General features: G+C 44.6%; 1 protein-coding gene across 2 annotated transcripts; it reads right to left on the minus strand.

The window, feature by feature from the left end:
• Positions 1-3190: 3190 nt before the first annotated feature.
• Positions 3191-20385, minus strand: LOC114590787 (low affinity immunoglobulin epsilon Fc receptor-like). 2 transcript variants are annotated; one of them, XM_028717270.2, is made up of 9 exons: positions 20294-20385; positions 14644-14766; positions 13092-13154; positions 11714-11767; positions 10634-10696; positions 9866-9955; positions 8457-8608; positions 6089-6195; positions 3191-5229 (listed from the first exon to the last, which is right to left on the minus strand). In XM_028717270.2, the coding sequence occupies exons 1-9, from the start codon at positions 20382-20384 to the stop codon at positions 5091-5093; spliced, it is 882 nt and encodes a 293-aa protein (XP_028573103.2). In that variant the 5' UTR covers position 20385; the 3' UTR covers positions 3191-5090. The 2 variants fall into 2 exon arrangements, with proteins under 2 accessions (XP_028573103.2, XP_077780483.1); XM_077924357.1 differs by lacking the exon at positions 14644-14766.
• Positions 20386-21839: the final 1454 nt, after the last annotated feature.

Consider the following 21839-nt stretch of genomic DNA (forward strand, 5'->3'; position numbering starts at 1 on the left):
TACTAGCTTGTAAAATTCTATTTCTGAAATCCATAGAGTTAAAAGAGACTAAACAATCAGCCGGCCAGTTGTTTGCTTTTGCTACATTAGATTTGACTCTGAATGCTTTTTCTATTTTTTGTGCTACTTCTGCTTCTTCTAGGTCTAACCAAGCTGCTGGCTCTTTTGAGAATTTTTTCTCAGTTATTTCTGCTGCGTCCTCTGTTAGTCCTCTGAATCTTAGGGTATTCTCCCTTCTCTGCATTTGCAACATCGCAATAGAGTCCAAAGTTGAATCCTGCTGTGCTTTCAGATCTGCTGTTTCTTTCCCTATCTTATCGCATTCCCTTTTCAACTCTCTATTTTCATTTTGTAATTTTTTCTGAGCTTCCTCTAGGTTCTGTGTTTTACCTTTAAGGTCTAGCACTATTTTCGTCAGATCTGAATTTTTTTGTACTAAATTGTTGACCTGGGTTGATAACTCAGCTGCTATTTTCACATTTTCATCTATTTTAACTCCCATTGAAATAAGTTTTTCTTCTGTTGCTTTTGCCTTTAGAGATTAAAGCGCTAAACAGCTTAGCCCCCAAATGTCTAAAAGGCCATCTCCTTCTCTACACCCTTTATTGGGTCTTAAGATCAGTAGAAGGGGCCTGGATTGTGATTTGTTTTAAACTGTTTTTAGCATTTTGTTTTAAGTGCTGTGACCCACCCTGGGACCTTAGGGTGAGGGAAGATAATAAATAAATTATTAGTAGTACAGTAGTATTATTACTGAAGAAGAAGAAAGAGTTCTGCCAAGCAAGCTGTGCACTGAGTTTAATGAATGGGGACTAGTTGTGGCGTGTAGGGATTTCTCATTGGTTTGAGGTTTCTCTTAGGCCCTTCTGTGTATACAGCATACTGTCCCACTGCCTTGTCTCTGCTTTACACTTTGCTCACTGCTAAGGGAGCTCATTGTGTCATCAACACAGGGAACTGTGGGATTTTGTCTGCTGGGAATGTTTGTTTGGATCTAGGTTTTTTAATGACACCCCAGGGATTCACACCCAAGGGGTTCTGTAACAAGCAAATGATCCTCAAAGAGGCAAAATACCCTTGTGGTGGCTTGTTTGCAACTTTCCTAACTGCACATTATTATTTCTGCCCAACTTTTTTGAATAGCTTCCAGCGCAGCTTGTTAAGCCACAAGTCAAGAACCGCTAAACTGCAGCACCTTGTCAATTTTGTTTGCTAGTTTGCTTTAGCAAATGCCAAACCTGATTTCTTCACAATCCCGACTCAAGGCTTCCCATTCCCCTTTTGGACAAAGCCACTTCCGACATAAGGAGGAGGTGGGGTTGCGGGCTTCATGCCCCCAATCTTGCGCGCGGAGGCTGTTTCCAGCCCCAGCACGATCAGGGGAATCCTCGGGACGCGTCATCCCCCAAGCCAGCCAATCGTCTGGCTCGGGGTGTGTGGTTTGCCTCACTTAAGGCAAGTGCGGCCCCGGGATCTCCCTCTTTTAACAGTTGGTCGCTGTTAAGGGGCCTGGTAGGAATTTTTTCCACTTGGCAAATTGGCACCAGCCATTTGGTTTTTCGCCTACCTCATAGCAAATCGTCACAACTCCTTTGGTTTTGGCGGTTAGGCATTGGTAGCGGTATTGTTATGCAGATGGGGGGAGGGAGCACCATCACCTCCCTCATTTACTGAAGGGTAGTCCGGTAAAGGATTCTGGGGGGCACTGCCTCCTCCGAAGGCTATGGAGGTCAGGGCCTAAAGCGTGCCCCCGAGCCATGACCCCAGGGGAGTACCTAGTTGATGTGCATCAGCAGCGCTCCCCCTGCTGGTGTTAACCCTTCCCGGTCTTCATGCAAACAGGCTGAAGCTGGATAGTCTGATAGGACCAATGCCTAAGCCAATACCGCTCTTACCTGTAACCAATAAAGTTGTGGCCAATTTTAGCCCATTAACCTAATTCAATGTTGTCGCGTGTCTTTATTTCCATTGGGGGGAGGCGGGAACTCACCACGCAAACATCCAGTATATCTGGATGTACATGGTGACCAAACTAGATGAGATGTAGTGAAATATGTGGAGATGCGAGAGGGGTTGTTAACTCTTTGCCCCAGCCCCAGTTAGGGATGTAAGCAGGCACTGTTTTCCATCCTGCCCTGAATTCATCACATGCATCACTGGTTCTGTTTCACTGCAGTTCACCTTCCACCCAAAACTATGTTATTCATTTCACCGTCCACTGTGGTGAAATTACATTATTCCACCTCATTCATTTCAATGCAGAGGAAACACAATGGAAACGGAGGAAAAAGCATACTCCATATCATTTGTAGACTGAAAACAGCAACAGCAAATACCAATTGTATTCCCTGGATTGACTTCAATTCCAGAATGGGATCCATAAGTGAACATCAGCAATTTCTGTTCCTGTTTTCATTTTTGTTAGAATTCTCCAACACTCCTAGTCCCAATTCCACATGATCCCAAATCTACTGTGAGTTACCTACAGTGCACCTACAGTTTTCCAATGAATGGGCAATCAGTAGAGGGCCAGAGAGATAACAAACTTTCTTCACCCTACACACAAACACACACAAAAGGAAAAGTGGCCAGGAGTTCCAGTTTGCCTCTCAGAGGAGAGTAAAGCCAGGTGAAGCAGAAATGAGGCAATCATAAGATGTGGGCGTATTGTGGAACAGCACAAATGGGGGCTCTTGTAGATTTTAAAAACCACGATTTAGGATAACAGTCATAGCCGATTGCCCAAACTATATTCAAACAGAACTGCCCCTTGCTGAGCATGGCTTTGTCATTTCCTATGTCCATCTGCCAACAGCTGTCACCTTGACCCTCCATACTGCAGTTTCGGCTCAGCAAAACACTCATTGGACACCCATTGGACATCATTGAAATTAAAGCCCAAGAAGGGCCTCAAATGTGCATTTGAATTGAGGATATACAGGCACACACACCCTCCCGATTTGCACGAGGGTTGTGTCCCTGGGCCCCGCACATAGGCCTGCCCTGGTCTACCCCATTCTCCCCCCCCCATTCCCCCATTTTCCGGGTCTAAAATGACCTGCCATGCGCCAATCAAATGCATAAAATGGCCACTGCCTGTCCCACCTGTGCAACATTATCCATGACAGTTCTTTATTTTGATTTTTTATTTGAATTTATAGCAACCTCTGTCTTAGAGATTCAAAGCATGTAAACACATTAGTCACTTTTTATTTTATTTTATACAGGACCATTTGTACAAACAGTTGAGCAATGTTAGACCTCTTTGTGGTCCAACCACAGAAACCAAATGCCAGCTGAAAAAGAAGGAACTTAGTTTCCTCTATGAAAGCCTCAGATTTGAGTTTGGTGAAGCATCAAAGGAGATTTCATAACGGCCGAAGAACACTTGCGCACTTGAGTGCTCCTGAACCTTGCTTTCCCACAATCCACAGCAAATGAAAGAATAGAGAATTACAAAGATCCTCATCTACTATTATACATAAGTTAAAACCCATTTTGCAAAGGCTAGTGGCAACATCAACTGGAGGATTATTTATTACCTTCTATTTGCTCCTATAGGCTCTCCTGTTTACTGTAATGTCAGTTTCTGTTCCCATGGAATGAGGAGCTTTAAATACTAAGTTTTGCACACATAGAGATGGATGGATGGATGGATGGATGGATGGATGGATGGATGGATGGATGGGGAGCTATGGCCCTTCTTGCACTGCTTGTCACCCCCACCAATCTGACAACCTCACCTCCTTTTATGCCTTGCTGAGAAGGAAAACTGCAGCTTGTTTTTTGTTTTGTTCTGCTTCATTTTTTGTTTTGTTTTTTGTTTTTAACATGTAGGCTTCCTTCTCTTCATGGCAACAGCAGCCATGGAGGACATTGCCTAGAGAAGGTAGCCTAAATTTTAAAACACTGGCTTTCTCTTCTTGGTGGCAGCCATGGGTTAAAGTCAGAAAAACATGAAAGTAGTTTATTGTAGTACGATTTCACTATTTTAAAGAGAAAAGCAAACAAACAAAGAACAAAACAAGAGAAAAATCCAATAATTAAAGGGATCTTTCCTCTTGCAGGAACAGAAACTGACATGAAGAGAGAGATTACTCAAGGGGCAGCTAACAAGCTATTCTTCGTTAACCTAGTAGTTGGCATCAACAAAAGGGACTAGTGTGCAAATTAAAAGTGTTTAAAGACGCAGATGCCTTGTAATACCTTAAATAAATTTTCATGTCCACACCTTGTATTTTATTGTAAAAATTAAGGGCTAGTGTGGCAACAACCCAGAATATAGAGTTTTTTTAAAAAAAGGCAAAAGGATCTGAAATCTTAGAAGAGCATCATAAGAGCTTCATGAGGGAATTCAGATTTTAAAACCTAGGAAAATAGAGAAAAAGATCTGCTAGCAATGAAATAATAAAAATGTAGGGATCAAATAGACCTCTCTGGAGGTATGGGCGTAGCCAGGATTTTTGTTAGGGGGTCAGGACTTTTGTTAGTGTAGGGAAGAACCAATGTGATTGGTCAGTTAGTTAAGTATTTCTATTGTTTTATTTGATCTAGAGGGGGCAGCTGTCCCCCACCCCCCACCCCCCTGGCTCATGCCTGGAAATGCCACTCCCAAGAAGGCCCTGTCTCAGATATCATCCTCTCCTTTTCATATGCTGGGGGGGAGGAGAGAACTTGCTAAATTATTGGGCTTTTCAATGAATGTTTCATTAGGTTTTGAATTTGTGAATGTGAGAACTAGGTTAATCTAGCATGTTATTATAGAAGGAAGAGGGGCTAGGATGGAAGACAAGAACTCTGGTTTTTATCCCCAGCTATTTTCCCGGCTTTTATTCCCAGGGAAGACAGTGAGTTCTAGTGGGTTATGGACAAGAGCTAAAAATCGTATGGCGAGTCCTAGCTTTCTGCTGACTCACAGATGTAATACTGGCTGGATTTCATCACCTCAGTTTTAATGAACTGGTACTGGTGATTGCTACGCCCACCCACTAGCCAGAAGTGACTGTTGGAAGGTCTGTGAGAATGAAGAGCAGAGCGAGGGAGTCATGATGATTGGCTCATGTCGAGTTCTCTTCCTGCTGGCCACACAGCTAGCAGCTCCATGGCTTTTCGCAGATCCAGCCATCTATGTTGTTGCCACATGGAATATCATTCCACCAGCCTCTAGGTGTCATCTCAACACAGTCCTCCCCGTGGCCATAATTGTTCGGCTCCCCTGCACCCCACTTGCTGCATATGGAAATATAACAAATAAACAAATGGCAGAGTTAATCAGTTCTAGTGAGATAGATTCTTAGACCTTAGCGAACCCTCCCTGATGCCCAGCAGTGAATGACCAAGCCACCTTGGATCAAAGAAGAGAAGAAATGTGTCATCTTGTGTTTGGAGACTTTATGCTAGCCTCTTACTGGTCCCAGTTAGTCTTTGATGAGTTTTTAATGAAAACCAGTGTAGCCTCGCTAACTGAATTTCTGACCCTGGCTCCCAGCTGGGAGACCCACACAGGGAATAGTTCTTTCAATGGGATGTCAATGTGTCCACCTTCCAAAAGCAGCCTGTCAGCAAACTCCTTCACCCATAGGCACAGAAGTAGCTAGAACTCAGCTATACAGCTGCAAATAAAATGTTTTAAGTGTATTTTAAGTGCAATATACAATGTCAAAACAAAAAAAAAATTCCTTCCAGTAGCACCTTAAAGACCAACTAAGTTAGTTCTTGGTATGAGCTTTCGTGTGCATGCACACTTCTTCAGATACACTGAAATAGAAGTTGCCAGATCCTTCTATATAGGATATATTTCAGTGTATTTCAGTGTATCTGAAGAAGTGTGCATGCACACGAAAGCTCATACCAAGAACTAACTTAGTTGGTCTTTAAGGTGCTACTGGAAGGAATTTTGTTTTGTTTTGACTATGGCAGACCAACACGGCTACCTATCTGTAACTGGAAATATACAATGTGACACTAAATGGAGATGGTGAGCCTTATGGAAAAAATTTTAAAAAGCATTTTCAGAATGGTTTTTATATGTGTGTAGATTCCACCCAGGTTGGGTTTAAAAATGGAATAAAGTTGATGCTAGACTTACGTATAAGTTGCAGTACTTCCATCCACCCAGGTAAATTTGTTTTCTGTTTCAATGTCTTGGAGACCAATCCAGTAGTATTTTTGTTTTAGGTGTAATCTGAGAAAACTCTGAAACACAAACCACATTTAATTCTCGGAGTTGAAATGTACAATATTGAATATACATCCTACCACAACTAGTAACACAGTGTTCTCTCAAAATGTAAGGCTGAGATGCAACATCAAGCTCACACTGCCAGAAACATGACTGACTACACGCCTCTGTATCAAACACAAGCTTTACAGGTACAAAGGCCCATGTTCAATGCCTCATTTAAAAAGCTTAAAGATATTGTGTAACTAACAGTGCTGGGAACTACCTCTCCTTGAAATCTTAATGAATCACTGCAACATAAATGTTTTAAGAAACACCAAAAGAGGGCAAATCCTCCCACAAAACAACAACAACGACAACAACAACGACAACAAGCCCAGTGACGTTCAAACACCAGAATCACAGCAAGTTGGGTGCCAGCTGGGAAAGAAAAATTCAAAGTTGGTGAGCGGGATAGTGAGTTGGCCTGCCTGAGCCTTTAAAAGCTTACAGTATCCCAGCGGAAGGCATGGCTGGATGGCTGTCTCAAGAGCAGCACCCCTGTGAAGAGGCAAGGATATACCGCAACATTTTGTTGTGAGTCCTACTTGTGTGTATGTAAAAGCCAGTTCTGAGTGTTCCATCCTACTCTTTACTTACTTTTATTCAATGACATCTGGGATATAGCTGAGATTGGCAAAATCTATCACGCACCCTAAGCATAGGGCTCACCAGAAGTAGGTGGGTAGGTTTAGCGTCCCTCAGCATCCCCGAGTTGCCATTTTCGTATATGGGGAAAATAAAAGCACAGCATTTGGAGATTGCTATGGTATAAGAAAAACCCACCCTCTTTCCCAAACACTGGCCAGCAGATAGACTTCTTGCACAGGGCGCAGTATGCTTTTGTGTGCAGAGATGCACTGCAGCTCCAGGGGGCCTTAAATATATGGCTCACATCTCTTGACATCCTCCCTAGTTGCCATAATGATGGACCATTTGCTCATATGCAATAAGAGGTAACACTCAAGTAAGCCCCTAAGGAAGAATAGCGTTGACATCACAAACAGTATCCAAGAGGTCCCCCGACACTTAATTTATCACATTCTACACAGCAATCACAACACTCTCAGTGGGAAATACCACAACCTCTCAGGAACAAAATGCACTTGGCTCAAGAACCAAGATGTCCCTGCCACAAAAGGATGGAAGATCTGTGGATTGTGCTTGATAAATGGGAAACAGCTGTTCATGTACTGATGTGAAGCAGCTGGACTTTACTGTCCTGAAGTGTCTGCATATTGGATGGGAACACATATGTTTACTTGTATATAGTGTATGTCTAGCTTGTATGTCTGGTTGCAACTTATTTGGGGAGTCTAAGGTTAACATCAAGTCCTAGCAAATGCCGCTGAGGCATCGGCCATGGCATATGCACAGGCAGAAAATTTAAAAGGTCTATATCAGTAAGTTATTTAAATCAAAGTGATCTCAGCATAATAACAGGTGTTTTGAAGCCTGAGGTGGAGGCTTCAGTGAACAAAGAACTATTCATGAGCAGGGATTCTACTGAGAGCCTGGCACATTTTATGGTTTGCGGAAACCAGGGAGAGAGGATTAAGTTTACTCAATTGTGGGTTGTTTTTCTCCCAAAGGGAATACTTTGGCTTTCTGTATTATTTTCTTATTATACCTTTTCCTTATAACTCCTTACTTTTCTTTCATCTTAGTCCACATCTGCACCATACATTTAAAGCAGTAAGTTGTTAGAAGACCCCTGTTCCCCTCGCAGAATTGCAATACCCAGCAATTCCTGGGTAGAAGGATTTATTGTTATACCACTCTGGGAACTGAAGTCCTCCTGAGGCGAATAGGAGGTCTCCTAACTCGCAGCACCCTTGGCAAACTATAGCTCCCATGATTCTTTGCAGGAAGCCATGATTGTTTAAAGTTGTATGCTGCTGCTTTATATGTACAGTATAGTGTGGATGTGGCTGAAGCAAGTGCTTTTTTTTTCTTAAACATTGTGGTCTCAACTTAATGTAAACACCCTGACACCTAAATGCCTTAACCTCCCTCTAGATAAAGAGGCTTCAGAGAGACCCCGGGGAACTTTTGGAGGCTATTTGGTAAGGGGCAGCCTTGCAAACAGGTACTCAAGTACCTCAAACATGGAAAGGATGGGTGCAAGCTAAAGAGCACACACTGTTGTGGCCTGGTCTCCTCCTCTTCAGATGCCAAGGGACCCAGAGGGTGGCTAGGATGGGGCTGTCACAATTCCACAAAGACCTTGAATTACCTGCTCTTCGTCATCATTGACAACAACCAAAAGGGCACGTTCATCTTCACACGCCTTCCTGGCATGAGACCAAGGTCCAGGCTTTACTTGAAAACTGTAGCACGATCCTTTGTTGAACAACCAACCATTTGGACAAACTTGGCAGGTTGAAGCTATAATGTAATAGCAGAGACATTAAAACAACCAGATCACAAACAGAACACCCTTCTACGGATGTTTATGTTCCTTATTAGCAGTGCTGCCAAAAATTGTAATCCCTCAGTCCATACTACATCCTTCCTATCTCTGATCCATCAAAATCGTAGAACTGTTTGTAATTAAAATTGAGATTTATTATCAGTCCTTTTCTCTTTTCTGCACCTTTGCAGCTTATGTGGTTAAAACATGCTCAGATGATGCTTCCTTTAGTTACTCAAAGAAACGAAAAATTAATTTGTCTGCATATGCTCAGAATACTTTTACTAGAACTCTGTAATGCTTTGCCAAAGGAACCTATCCATTTAAGTTTGGATACAAAACTATGGAACAACCAATCACCTCGAAAGAATCTGACATGTTAATTTGTATCCACCACATTAATTTGTGTTACGACCAATCAGAGGATGGGTCATGCCCAATTCTGAATCACAACAGGGTCACTTTGTCCCTCACTAATTATCATCACATCATATGGGTCCCAAGGCCAATACGATCTTTTGGTCCCTGGTTTTCCACAGCATAGGAGTGAGCACTGTATCTGAAGGAATAAGACATTGGAAGTCCTTCCACCAGCTCCCGGGGATCTATTATCTCCCTAAGCCACCAGTTTTTCCTTTGTGGCCATCTTGCACATTCCCTTCTGTTGCGCTGCTTTTCTCTGTCTCAGTGGCCTCCTTGCTCTTCTTGCTTTCTTTCTCAGTCTCTATGCCCACTTTCTTACCTCTGGCTGCGTACACATCATACATTCAAAGCACATAATGTCCCTCAAATAATCCTGAGAACTGTAGCTTACACCTCACAGAGCTACTATTCCCAGCACCCTTATCATATGACAGTTCCCAGAATTCTTTGGGAGATGTCAGGTGGTTTACATGTGTGGTGTGTACACAGCTTCTCCCTCTATCCTCCTGTTGCCTGCAGTCACGTTCACTGCCTTGATTCTTCCCCTCTTCCCTTTCTATCAGTGTTTCTTTCTGGCTCCACCCTGCTTTAGACTCCCTTCTGGCTGTGTTTCAGTTTTTCTCACATCTTTCCTCACTTGCCCACCGTGGGACCACCTGTTGCTCCTTCACCTCCACTGCCTTTATTAGGCTGCAGATTGGGCATCTCTGCATCTTCTGAAGTGTTGCTCTGTCCAGCCCACAGCAGTCTGCCCTGCTTGCCTCCCTGACTTACATTAGCCCAGGGGCAGAAGAAGTCTCGTGTCTTACCATTAATCTTCAGTAGTGCATCCTCTATCTTATCAATTTCAGCCAAGGAACGGCTGCTGTCTCTAGATAGTTCACGCAGCTTTTCATTCCCTAGGGAGAAAAGATTAGAAAGGGGAGTTAAATGGAAGGTGAATTTGGTCTGGAAAAGGAAAAGTTGCAGAAACAGTCATTCAGAAAGAATGATCATTGAGAAGTATGGCAAGTAGAGCTCAGGTTACTGACTTGACACAGGGAACACACCATAAATTTAAGTAGGAGAAATTCAAACTCTGTAAGAACTCCTGCTTTTGAGATTCCCTAAGGGTAGGGATGTCAGAGAATTCTGATGATAAACGAAATAAGAGCAGAAATTGCCAATATTTACTACTTATTCATCCCATGTCCCGAATGGAAACCAATCCAGCAAATACAACTGGCACTCTTGTTGTTTCTTTCAGTCTGCAGACAATATGTAAATGATTACACCCAGCCTCCTGCATTTGGTTTGTGTTTACTTTACACTAAAAATAATAGTGGGGAATAATGCAATGGTAATGTCACTTACATAATTTACATGATTACTTAAATTATGAAAAGTACATAATGTTGCCTAGTGAACATCGGGACAAGTAATATAGCTTTTGGCAGAAAATGAACTGCAGTGGAACAGAAGCAGTGCTGTGTGCAAGGAACACAGCATGGAATCGAAAATGTTGCCTTCTTATATCCCTGCCTGAAGACAGTTCCACCCATTCCCTTCTTTTCCCGGCAGAAACAAAGAATACTTACCATTCTTCTGTGACTCCTCATATTTAGCTTCCAGTGTCTTCAGGGCCTTACTTAGCTCAGATTCTAAAAGAAAGCCACAGATAACAGCTACTTTCCAATCTCTGCATTTGGCAAAAGGGTACTGTTAAGTTCTCTACACTTCCCTGAGAAAGAAGTCCTATAGAATTGAGTTCAATCACATAAGAAAATATTGGGAAATTACTGTATCTTTTTCGGGACGCGGGTGGCGCTGTGGGTAAAACCTCAGAGCCTAGGACTTGCCGATTGCATGGTCGGCGGTTCGAATCCCCGCGGCGGGGTGCGCTCCCGTTGCTCGGTCCCAGCGCCTGCCAACCTAGCAGTTCGAAAGCACCCTCGGGTGCAAGTAGATAAATAGGGACCGCTTACTAGTGGGAAGGTAAACGGCGTTTCCGTGTGCGGCTCTGGCTCACCAGAGCAGCTTCGTCACGCTGGCCACGTGACCCGGAAGTGTCTGCGGACAGCGCTGGCTCCCGGCCTCTAGAGTGAGATGAGCGCACAACCCTAGAGTCTGTCAAGACTGGCCCGTAGGGGCAGGGGTACCTTTACCTTACTGTATCTTTGTAAGCAGAACTGATATTACAAATATATAAAAAGAGCCTAGTGGAAGCAAATCAACTGCTGAAGCAGGCAGCACAACCATTGTCCCTTCTTCAGGTCACCCAAAGCAACAGCATCAATGCCTCTGTCTGTCCCAAACTCAGCAAGGTCAGCAACTCTCTCCAACATACATCCCTGCAGAACCCTGATTTCAGATACCACCATACAAGTGAATTTCCCAGGCAGCAAAACTATCAAACTTAAGAAACACATATTAAGGTAGCATTAGCTTCTGCTGAGAAAAATATTTTTATGAGTTATGTTAGGGATTTATACCATGCCCCTCAGGAAATTTCACCAATCATCTCTAACTATCAAGCAATCAGTCTAATGGTCACCTGACATCCATAACAGTACTTAGTGAGGATTGGAGGAAAGAAAGTCAGCAGCAACTAGAGACTGTTGAGAAGAGAGGGAGAAAATAGGAACACCAGCAGGGGTGACAGCCAAGTCAATGCATACCAGATGAAGAGTGATTAGAATGAATCTCCTCTAGCCGTTTCTCCATCTTGGAGCCTAGAAAAGACAGAATTCAGTTAGTCAGGAGGCACTCATTCAGATTCTATGTGTTGAGCAATATGGCCATGCTTCTGAGTTGAACAGTTCTTCTGAGGTACCAGGAGGTACATAGGAGGAACATGCAGTTTTTTTGAAGAGGTGAGAAGTTTCGATTTGTCAAAAGGATCAGAGAGTAAAAGAGATCTGCTTCTCTAGTAATACATTCTTAGGAGATCCAGACTACCTCAGTTCAAGGTGGGCAGAGTAGTGCAGAAGGCCTAACTAACTTGCCTCCTCTGCGCATTATGAGTTCCTAGTACCTTGCATGACCATGGTACACTGCTCTTATGCTAATGCACTCTTTTGTCAATGAAGTCAACTAGCAAAGACCATAAGGTATGAAGCACTCTGCAGGCTCTGGATGGAGTGCAGGGACTGGAAGTACTAAAACTGCTCCCGTTCCGGCTGATTCACACATGTACATGTGCATCACTCAGTGACTGGTTGCGGATGAACATACTAACTGCCTCCATTGACAAAGGCATTGTGTCTGAAGTGAAGGGCAATTGCATTAAAACTCCACCTCTGATGTTTCCTAGAGTATTTGTTTCACACAAGCAAGTTGCCACTTGACGTTGCAGTTTGGGTGTGATGAGCCTGCTTGCATGAATGCGCCCACTGAGATGTCCAGAAGGGCTCAGCTTAGAAAAAGTTTTGTTGCTCCACTTAGAAATTCCTTTTTAAGACAGCATGCCCACCCACCCCCCGCCCCACAAATGAACATTAATATAGTCCTCCCCTCACAGAAAGGGTCATAACCTTTTATTATGGATAACATTTTTAGTGCTATCTCTCCCTACCCCCGCCCAATACAATTTTGTATTGGGAGTTTGTCAAGTTCTACTTCATTATTGATAGACTGGATTAATTAAAGAATGAAGTGGGGTACGGGGGTGTTCTGAAAAACCATAACTGCAGAAAGTAAAACCTTAGGTTTCAAATACAGAGGAACTAAAGTAATAATTGTGGGTTGTATCCAATGTGAATTCTACTCAAAGTAGACCCTATGAAATTAATGGGCATGACTCACTTATATCCTCTGGTCTCCATGGGTCTGAATAGGACTGAATGCTGTGCAAGCCTGAATTTTAGAACTCCCTTACCTGTTTCCTCTCCTTCAGCCATTCCATCCTGAACGTGTTTTATCTGGATGGCTAGAGAGCCAACTGTACGTACAAGTCATTATAGCCCCCCCCCCCTTTTAAAAGCTGACTCCTAGATATAGGGGTAGGAATGAGACAGAAGCAATTAACCATTTGAAAAAGCGAAACTGAATGGTTACCGTTTGTTATCACCATGGACTGATTGGCACGCAGCTGTTCTAGTTGCGTGGACATCTCCAAATCTGAAATAATACGAAGGTCTGGTCACTGTCATTGAACCTAAGGAGTTTATAGAAAGAGCAGTCTTTATCTTCACTTAGGCACAGCCAGCATTACCAACGGTAGGTGGCAACGGTAGGTGGCTATTTCCTGGAGAAGATAGGAAAGACCACACTGCTTGGGGACTTTTCTTTTCTTTTTCAAAAAGAGATTGCTCCCAACTAGTGCTAGTAAACAGACATTTATTGTAGATTGGAGTATACTGAGCACATTCCAACTGATTGTCTTCTTCAGGAACAAGCCAGTTTTCTGGCGAGATCTTACCAGAAGCTGCCACCACACTACCCTGGTGGCAGCAGGTGTGGGCAGGGCACCCTCACAGCGCCACCCTGCAAGTTTCCGCTGCCTGAGGTGGTTGCTTCAGTCTGCCTTATGGCCGGGCCAGCCCTGATGATACAAATATTGGGCGTATTTGATAGCATAATAAACTTCTGGTTTCTAGCACCAGTTTAAAGTCATCTCTGTTTCTGGTGTGTGGTTTTTTCATGGTGCTGGGGACTTTTGTGGGGAGTATAGTCAGTGGGCTTGGTGGAGAGGCTCAAGCAACTGGAAACTCCTCATCCTTGCCATAAACAAAAGAGAGAGTCCATTCACCACACCTCAGTTACATTAGGAGCTTATCAGGTTCATCAATGAAGCAACACTTTGCCTTACAAAAGTCCTGCTTCCTGGACCTCTGAAGAGCAATATCTCCTATGCATGCTTCAGGATGTTTTGGGCATATCAGTGCATAAGCAGCTTTCCCTTACATCAAACTGATCAACAGTTTTCAGTCAAGGATTTAAAAAGTAAGCATTTTTTTAAATTGCAATGTTTCTACAATGTTCTAACAAACATTAAAGGTAAAGGGACCCCTGACAGTTAAGTCCAGTCGCGAACAACTCTGGGGTTGCGGCGCTCATCTCGCTTTAACAAACATTACTGAAACACTATAAATTAGGGGTTTGGTTTCCATGATTTGGGAATATTTTGAAAGTAAAATTCAAGGGAGAGTGTGGTTCTAAATAGTAACCCAAACATATTTTGACAATCAGGAGATAAATTCAACGATTGTAAAAGTGCTCCAGGTCAAGGGCTTTCTAACTGTGGCCCGCAGGCCAACTGAGGTCCATATGCTTAATTCAGGTGGTCTGTGAAGAACACTTACAATTTGAATTCTCTGGAATTCAATCTGTAATATAGTAAAATACAATTAAAAATCATACAGCATCTAGTACTGTATATTACAATGGCCACAAAAGGTGGAACAATCATCTAGCGGTCCACCAAGAACTCTGACAATCTTCAAGTGGCCTGTGACCAGGGGGAGAGTTTGGGAACCACTGTTGCAAACTCTAGTTTATCCTACTACTGCTCTCTGTGCTCTCCCTGCCTCCTCCCCCCCAACCCTCGGCCTGGCATGTCTTTCAGACTTCACATAAACAAAGCAGTCATTGACTGCAGAATTCATACTTTTTGAAATCAAAACAGCAGAGATTATGGTCCACAGCAGAAATGAGGCAGCAGTCACAATGAAAAGGACGGATATGGATGTTTCGTTTGAACCACACCTGCAATGTTGCAGCAGGAAACCACCTGTGGACAGCAAAAACACATCATGTGAATTATTTGTGGTGGTGGGAAGTGAAAATTCATAAGGGTGGAGCTAGGCAGGGCTGGCCCTAGGCAGTTTGCTGCCTGAGGCAAGGGACAAAATGGCACCACCACCTGACTGAGAAAGCAGTGATAAAATATGCAGACAAGGACAAAGGGTATTGGAAACACAATGTGGTAGCAAATGCTCCTAAATAGTCACACAGTCACAGGCTGTTTATGTGAATCCAAAGTTTACTGCATTTTGGGTGGCCCAACACGCTGAATGATGAATGAGAGTCCCTTATATTTTTCTGGAAGTCCTGTGAGAAATTCAATGGTGTCCCTGTCCATCCCTCACAAGTCCTAATACTTTCCTTGGAGACGCTTTATGCACCTTTTCAAACAGCAAATTCTCTCCAGGAGTAACTTCTCTGGTAAAGCACTTCTGGAAGACGGACATTCTGACTTTTCTAAAAAGGCACTGCTCAGTCCGACAGATTTAGCTATGCTGTGTTCCATTTCACACTGATTATCTCTTTCAAACTTCTGAGGTGGGGAAACATTGGCAATGGCCGCTAATCTTTGAGCAATACATTTACAGCCCACAGTGCTGCTGGTCAAATATGAAACAAGAGCAACAGAAATGTACCATTGTTACATTTCACTGTCAGATTACAGTTCTTTCATTTGTACTTCTGCAGCTCTTCAGCCTAGCTCCTTCTAACTTCCTTGTAAACAGTATTTCTGAGCCGCAGAAGATGCAGGTGCACACAAGCCCTAATTCTACATGCCTAACCAGGGGAGGGGGGGATGAGTTCTTGGTTTTTGAATAGCACGAGTTAGTACTAAACCAGTTATACACATCTGGTTTCACTGAGCCACAAATAGCTATCTTGCTTCAAGCACAAAATGCTGCTGTGAATATAAGGTCAAGGGAAGCTGCCTCCCGCTGGGGTCAGGCTCTTTGGGATACTGTAGACTACTCAGAGAATCTACAATATTGGGCAGCATATAAATATCTTAAATGAATAGACTGTCAGGCTGTGTGCACATTATACCTGTAATGAAGCTATACCTTCAAAGCATATCTGTCGCACATTCTTTCCCTCAAAGAATTCTGGGTGCTGTAGTTTACCCCCAAACAGAGTTACAAATCCCAGCAACCCTTAAGAAATGGCAGTGCCCAGAATTCTTTGAGGGAAAGAATGTGCTTTAAATATACACTACATACACAGTCAAAGTCCCTCTCCCCAGAAAAAAAAAAGTCTGGAGATCTTCAGTTTGAAGTTGAGGTGAGTAGGATGAGGCAAGGATATAGATGTCAAATAGATCATTCTCAGCACCTTCATCAAACTTCAATTCCCAGTGTGCACCACATTCAGCACCCTCCTAAATCTTGTTGATTCCAGTCAAAGAGCTTCCTTCTGCCTGTCCTCTGGCCCTTTCCCCCAAGCTGTTGAAATCAGGAAGCAGCTGTTTCCCCCCACAACATGAAACTCTCTCTCTAGGAGCAAAACTGCAAAAGGAAGGGAAGAGCAGGAAGCCAGCTGTGCACCCAGCGACTGGCTCATGCAATAGCCAGGCCTCTGCCTCTGTGAGCCATTGCGCAAGGAACTGCCATCCGGGTGCAATCACAAGATACTGCTGTGGGCAGAGGAAAACAGGAAGCAGCCTTGAGGTCTAGTCCAGCATCATCTAGCACCCAGGAGCATTCCTGGGTCCTGGCAGAGGTTGTTTTCCCCATCACCTGCAAACAGATCCTTTAAAAGAAGGATACTAGAAATGGTCCACTGAGCCATGGTGCCTCCCTCATACTACCATCCTCTAGAATTCAGCGGTTCTCAACCTGTGGGTCCCCATATGCTGTTGGACTACAACTCCCATCATCCCTGAGCTCTGGCCTTGCTAGCTAGGGGTGATGGGAGTTGTAGTTCAACAACATCTGGGGACCCACAGGTTGAGAAAGGCTGCTCTAGATGCTCAGCCAGCCTCTGGTACACCCTTTGCTGGTCATAGATAGCTCAGTTGGTAGAGCATGAGACTCCTAATCTCAGGGTTGTGGTTTAGAGCCCCACGTTGAGCAAAAGATTCCTGCAATGCAAGGGGTTGGACTAGATGAACCTTGTGGTTCCTTCCAACTCTACAATTCTATGCTTTATATGCTTCCAGTGCTTTTTTTCTTAAAAAAAATAAATTAGGGATTCTCTCATTTTGACTCAATAAAATCACCATTTTATAGTTCAAAGTGGGAAAAATGAATACAGTAAATGGACAGAAGTACAAAAATTCACAAAATGTTTAGGGGTATGCGTACCCCTGCATCCCCCCCCCCAAAAAAGCACTGTATGCTTCTATGTTTTATTTATATTCCACCTTTCCTTCGAGGAAATCAAGGTGGCAAATATGGTTTTCCCCTCCCCATTTTATCCTCACAACAACCCTGTGTGGTAGGTTAGGATAAGAGATATGGACAGGCCCAACGTCACCCAATGAGCATCATGGCTGAGTGGACATTTGAACCCTGGCCTCTCAGGTCCTAAGCCAACACTCTAACCAATACACCACCCTGGCTCTCAATCATCAGTCACAGTTCTGACTTCACTCATTGACTAAAAATGCCGAGGGGCAGGAAAAACTAAGCTGGCTTATCTTACAGAAAGTGCTTAGAAGGCTGTACAGTTGCACCTTGGTTCTCGAACATTCTGTTCAACTTCCAAAAATGTTTGAAAACCAAGGCACAGCATCCGATTGGCTGCAGGAGCTTCTGGCACTCAAGCGGAAGCCGCGTTGGATGTTCAGCTTCCAAAAAAGTTTGGAAACCGGAACACTTCCAAGTTTTCAGCATTTGGGAGCCTAAATGTACGAGTACCAAGGCATTTGAGAGCCAAGGTATGACTGTATATATATTTTGCTGTATAGATTTTATCATACCCAGCAAGTGTCCCGGGAAAACCGGGACATCCTGTTTTTTATCGCAAGAGCACAGCAGTCATTTTGGTTGCTATGATCTCCCATGATTTTGCCCTGATAAAAGCACTTTTTCAGGGCCATGACCTTGTGCGGTGCCCTAACACACACGTTTTTGGGTGCCGTGCCCGAAAAAAAGGCACCTGGGGGGGGGGAGGAAGAACTGTGGTGTGAAATCATGGAAGATTACGACAACCAAAATGGCCGCCATGCTCCCGCAATAAAAAACAGGAAGATGGCGGCCTGGATTTTGGCTTCAAAATGTTGGCGGGTATGATATGCCATACATTTAAAGCCCATTTGAAGTCCATGGCTCCTCCCTCAAAGAATCCTAGGAACCATTAGTTCACCCACACAGAGCAACAATTCCCAACACTCTTGACAAACTACAGATACCATAATTCTTTGGCAAAGGTCCTGTGACTGAAATGTATGCTATGTGTACAGTCCTTCCTTCTAGCAAGGCTAAAGGCTTAATTTAAAAGACAAAGAAAGTTCAGAGTCTTGGCCCCTTGCAGGCACCATTATAAATCCAGCCATCCCCATGGGCGCTAAGTTGGTGTCTGAACTATTCTACTTCAGACTATAAATGGCAGCTCACATTATTTAATGTTCTTCCATACTAATAAATAAATAACCCCCCCACACACACACACACAGACAACCAGCATGCAAGACAGAAACCTAGGCTAGAAACCTTCACTCCCTGGCCTCTGGCTTATGTATTTTTTATTTGTTTCATATCAAGGAGAACTCAGCCACATGAATCCCGTCTGCAGTCTGAAGATGCACAAGTTTACCACCACAGGGAGAACTAGGCCAACATGGAGAAGATAGAATTAAGGTTTGTAAAGCACTTTGCAGAACTGGTTGTTTTAGCTGCAGCTACGTAGTACGAGCTCCAGGTGCCCTTGACAGGTGCATGCCCTCCAGAGGGATTTACATGCATGCCAGGGAGTGGGTGCATGCACCAGAGGTGGGTGGGCATGTCGGGGGGCAGAGCATGGAAGGATCCCCTAGTGGCACCCCAACCTTCGCTGCCGACACCACTGGAGTGACCCCGCCCCTCCATGGAGTCAAGCAGGGCCATTCTGCACCACCTGCCCGCCTGTGCAGGGGAGAGCTCAATCAGTTGACATGGCATTTTGGGTGCTCCTCTCCATGAGTGTTGCTTCCTCCAATGCCAGGAGAGAAGAACCGGGCCAGACTGAGCTGGAGATGCCTGCCGGGGGCGGCTGCTTCATGCCCCCTCAAAAATCCATGCCTGGGGCCACAGACTTGCTGCCACCCCAAAGAATGCACCCCTGTTTAGCTGAGGATTTCTCAGACCATGAATGCCCACTCTCACAGCATGGGCAGCTTGCAAGTGGCTATTTGGACGCTTATACAGTGGTATCTCGGGTTACATACGCTTCAGGTTACTTACGCTTCAGGTTACAGACTCCGCTAACCCAGAAATATTATCATGTCGGCTACGCCTATATTAAAGGATAATATCAGCTGAAAGAAGGTACACGTCAGACCACATTGGTCACCTAGAGAAGGAAAAGCACAGGTCCAGGAGGTTTTGCCATTGCAACCCGTTATTCAGCTCTAAATCAGGATAAACATCATTCCACAGAAAACCCACTTGACTTTGTTCTGATCCAGAGGTAAAGAGTGGGTTCCCCCCTGGGGAAAGTGGTGGGTCAAGCGGTTGAGCCCCAAGTCAACCCTAAGACATGGAGATAGAATCATTGCTCACTCAACCATTTTAGCTAAAACTGTTGGATTTGAAACTGGTCTGTAATTCCCAAAATCACCAAGCTGAGAGGAGGCTTCTTCAGTAAAGGTGTAACTACTGACCCTCTCAAAACAGATTTCTTGCAATGGTCTTCTTGCAGAGAAGCACTGACCGCAACCAAGATAAAATCTGAATAATTTATCCTGCAAGAGAAAACTATAATTCTAAATTTTTGGAGCTGGTTGGCTAGAGTACTGATACTGATTTGGGAGGCTGAACTTGCTTGGGAACTAGTAGTACCTGGCTGGCTTTATTTCGTGTGTGCATCCACCTTCTGCTTATCATCTTCATAACAGCTAACAACATAAATAACTATCTGCCTCTTACCTGCTTGGCCCATCTATTTTAAATTGTGGTGTGGGGGGGAGCTGGTTGGCGGACATGCAACTCCCCCCAATGCCACTGTGGGTGGCACACACTCTAGGGAGCGTTTCCCGCTCACAGCAGCATCGGGGTGTGTGTGTGCAACTCTCCCCGATGCTGCTGCGGGCGGCGGGCACTCTAGGGAGCATTTCCCACCTGCAGCGACATGGGGGGCGGCGGCTGCCCACTTTGCCAGCCCCCAGCAACGACCCTGCTGGGGTGATGGTGCGCGTGCCCACAGAGAGGGCTCTGAGTGCCCACTCTGGCATGCGTGCCATAGGTTCGCCACCACTGCTATAGAGGCTGGCAGTCACTTCCTCTCTATCTCCAACAAATCAATCCCTTTCCCCCAAAAGTCAGGTTTTTAATCAGAGTGGTGATGATTCCTGAGCCCAGTCTGCAGCTGGTAATCACCTGCTTTTCTTGATGAGAAGCTTTCCATTTTCTCGTTGATTTCCAGGTTCTCGGGTTCTTCGCACCTCCTGTAGATTCCACCTTGTGCCATCCTCTGTCTCAATCTCTGCTGTCGGCTACTTTAATACCATCTAAGATTTTGTGGACTTTTCTCAGGAAAGGAAATGCATGTACGCAACCATCCTTCCTCTTTTTACTTCTCTTGGCTGTCACTTCTGCATTGAAATTCTTGGAAATCTTCATGTAAGGATCTGCACTGTAAGGCACTGATTCACAGGGGATCCTCAGAAATGATAGTTAAGCTCATCCATTGTAAGTGATGCCAACCCAATATTGTCCTGAACAACTCCTGCAGCTAAAGAGGCCTGTCTATTAAGATCCTCCAGCCACTGGTATTCCGTAGGGATGGTGATCCTATAGTTGGGGACTGGCATGCTGATTCAGACACCTACAAACCACAGGCAGATGGCGACTGTAGGCGTCTCCATTCTGGTTATTGCTAGTCCAAAATGCTCCAGCAGTATCTACAACAAGAGAGGGGAACCTTTGGCTCCCTGACGTTGCATGACTTTAACTCCCATCATTCCCAGCCAACAAGACCAATGGTCAGGGTTGGTGGGAGTTACAACCTCCATAACCTGAAGGCCATAAGGAAGTCACCTGGTGTCATGGTTTTCTTGCCTTTGGGGATGCGGGTGAGGACTCTGGAGCAGAAAGGGAGTGGACCTCAAGGCCAGCCCCAGAAATACATTGTCAGGAGCTGGAGTCATGGGTCCAGCAATAAAACAAAGAAACCCAAATAGCCTAGCGATCACAGCAACTCTTCCCAGTAGGTCTTGTCCCAATGAAGCAGTTGTGAGGACTGAGGGCCCTCCCCTTCCCACCGCTCTCTAAGGCTCCGCTCCCGAGTCCTTCCCCATCAGCCTAAGACTCTGTTGTCTTGTCTCTTGTTGCTCTTCCCTCTTTCTTTCTCTGCATGGTCTGGGAGACCAGGGGGAGGGGAGTTGGTCGCAGCAGGAGAGAGAAACTAGGGAGTTTCTTCAGCAGCCTGCCCCCACTCTGCCTCTTGATCCTGCTCAGCTTCTGCCTCTGCTTCTGGGCTGCTCTCTGCTACAGCCTCTTCCTGCTCCCTAACCCTGCTACCTCTTCAGTTTCTGACACCTTCTTCTCCCAGTCTGCCTCCTCTTCTTCCTCTGACCTCTTATCATCATCACCAATCCCCTGGGCTCTGAGCTTCCTTCCCATCAGGGTTCCTTTGGGAGCTCCCCAGCTGGTGATACCTCCCACCCCTTCTCTGCATCCAGACAGTCCATGACACACATGCAGTCTTGGATTCCATCTGACCTTAAACATCATCACACCAAGTCTCTTTGATCCATTGTACTCTTAATGGCCCATCGATCAGGCTATCGTCTCACATAGGAAACTACCCTTCTTTAAGCAGCTTTGAACCATGCTAATTCCAGGGATTACGTGTCTAGCACACAATTTAGCACCCCAAGCCTTAATTAAATGCTAACACATGTTAGGTCCAGAGATTATAGTG

Source organism: Podarcis muralis, chromosome 2 (genome assembly GCF_964188315.1).
Source record: "Podarcis muralis chromosome 2, rPodMur119.hap1.1, whole genome shotgun sequence".
Lineage (NCBI taxonomy): Eukaryota > Metazoa > Chordata > Lepidosauria > Squamata > Lacertidae > Podarcis > Podarcis muralis.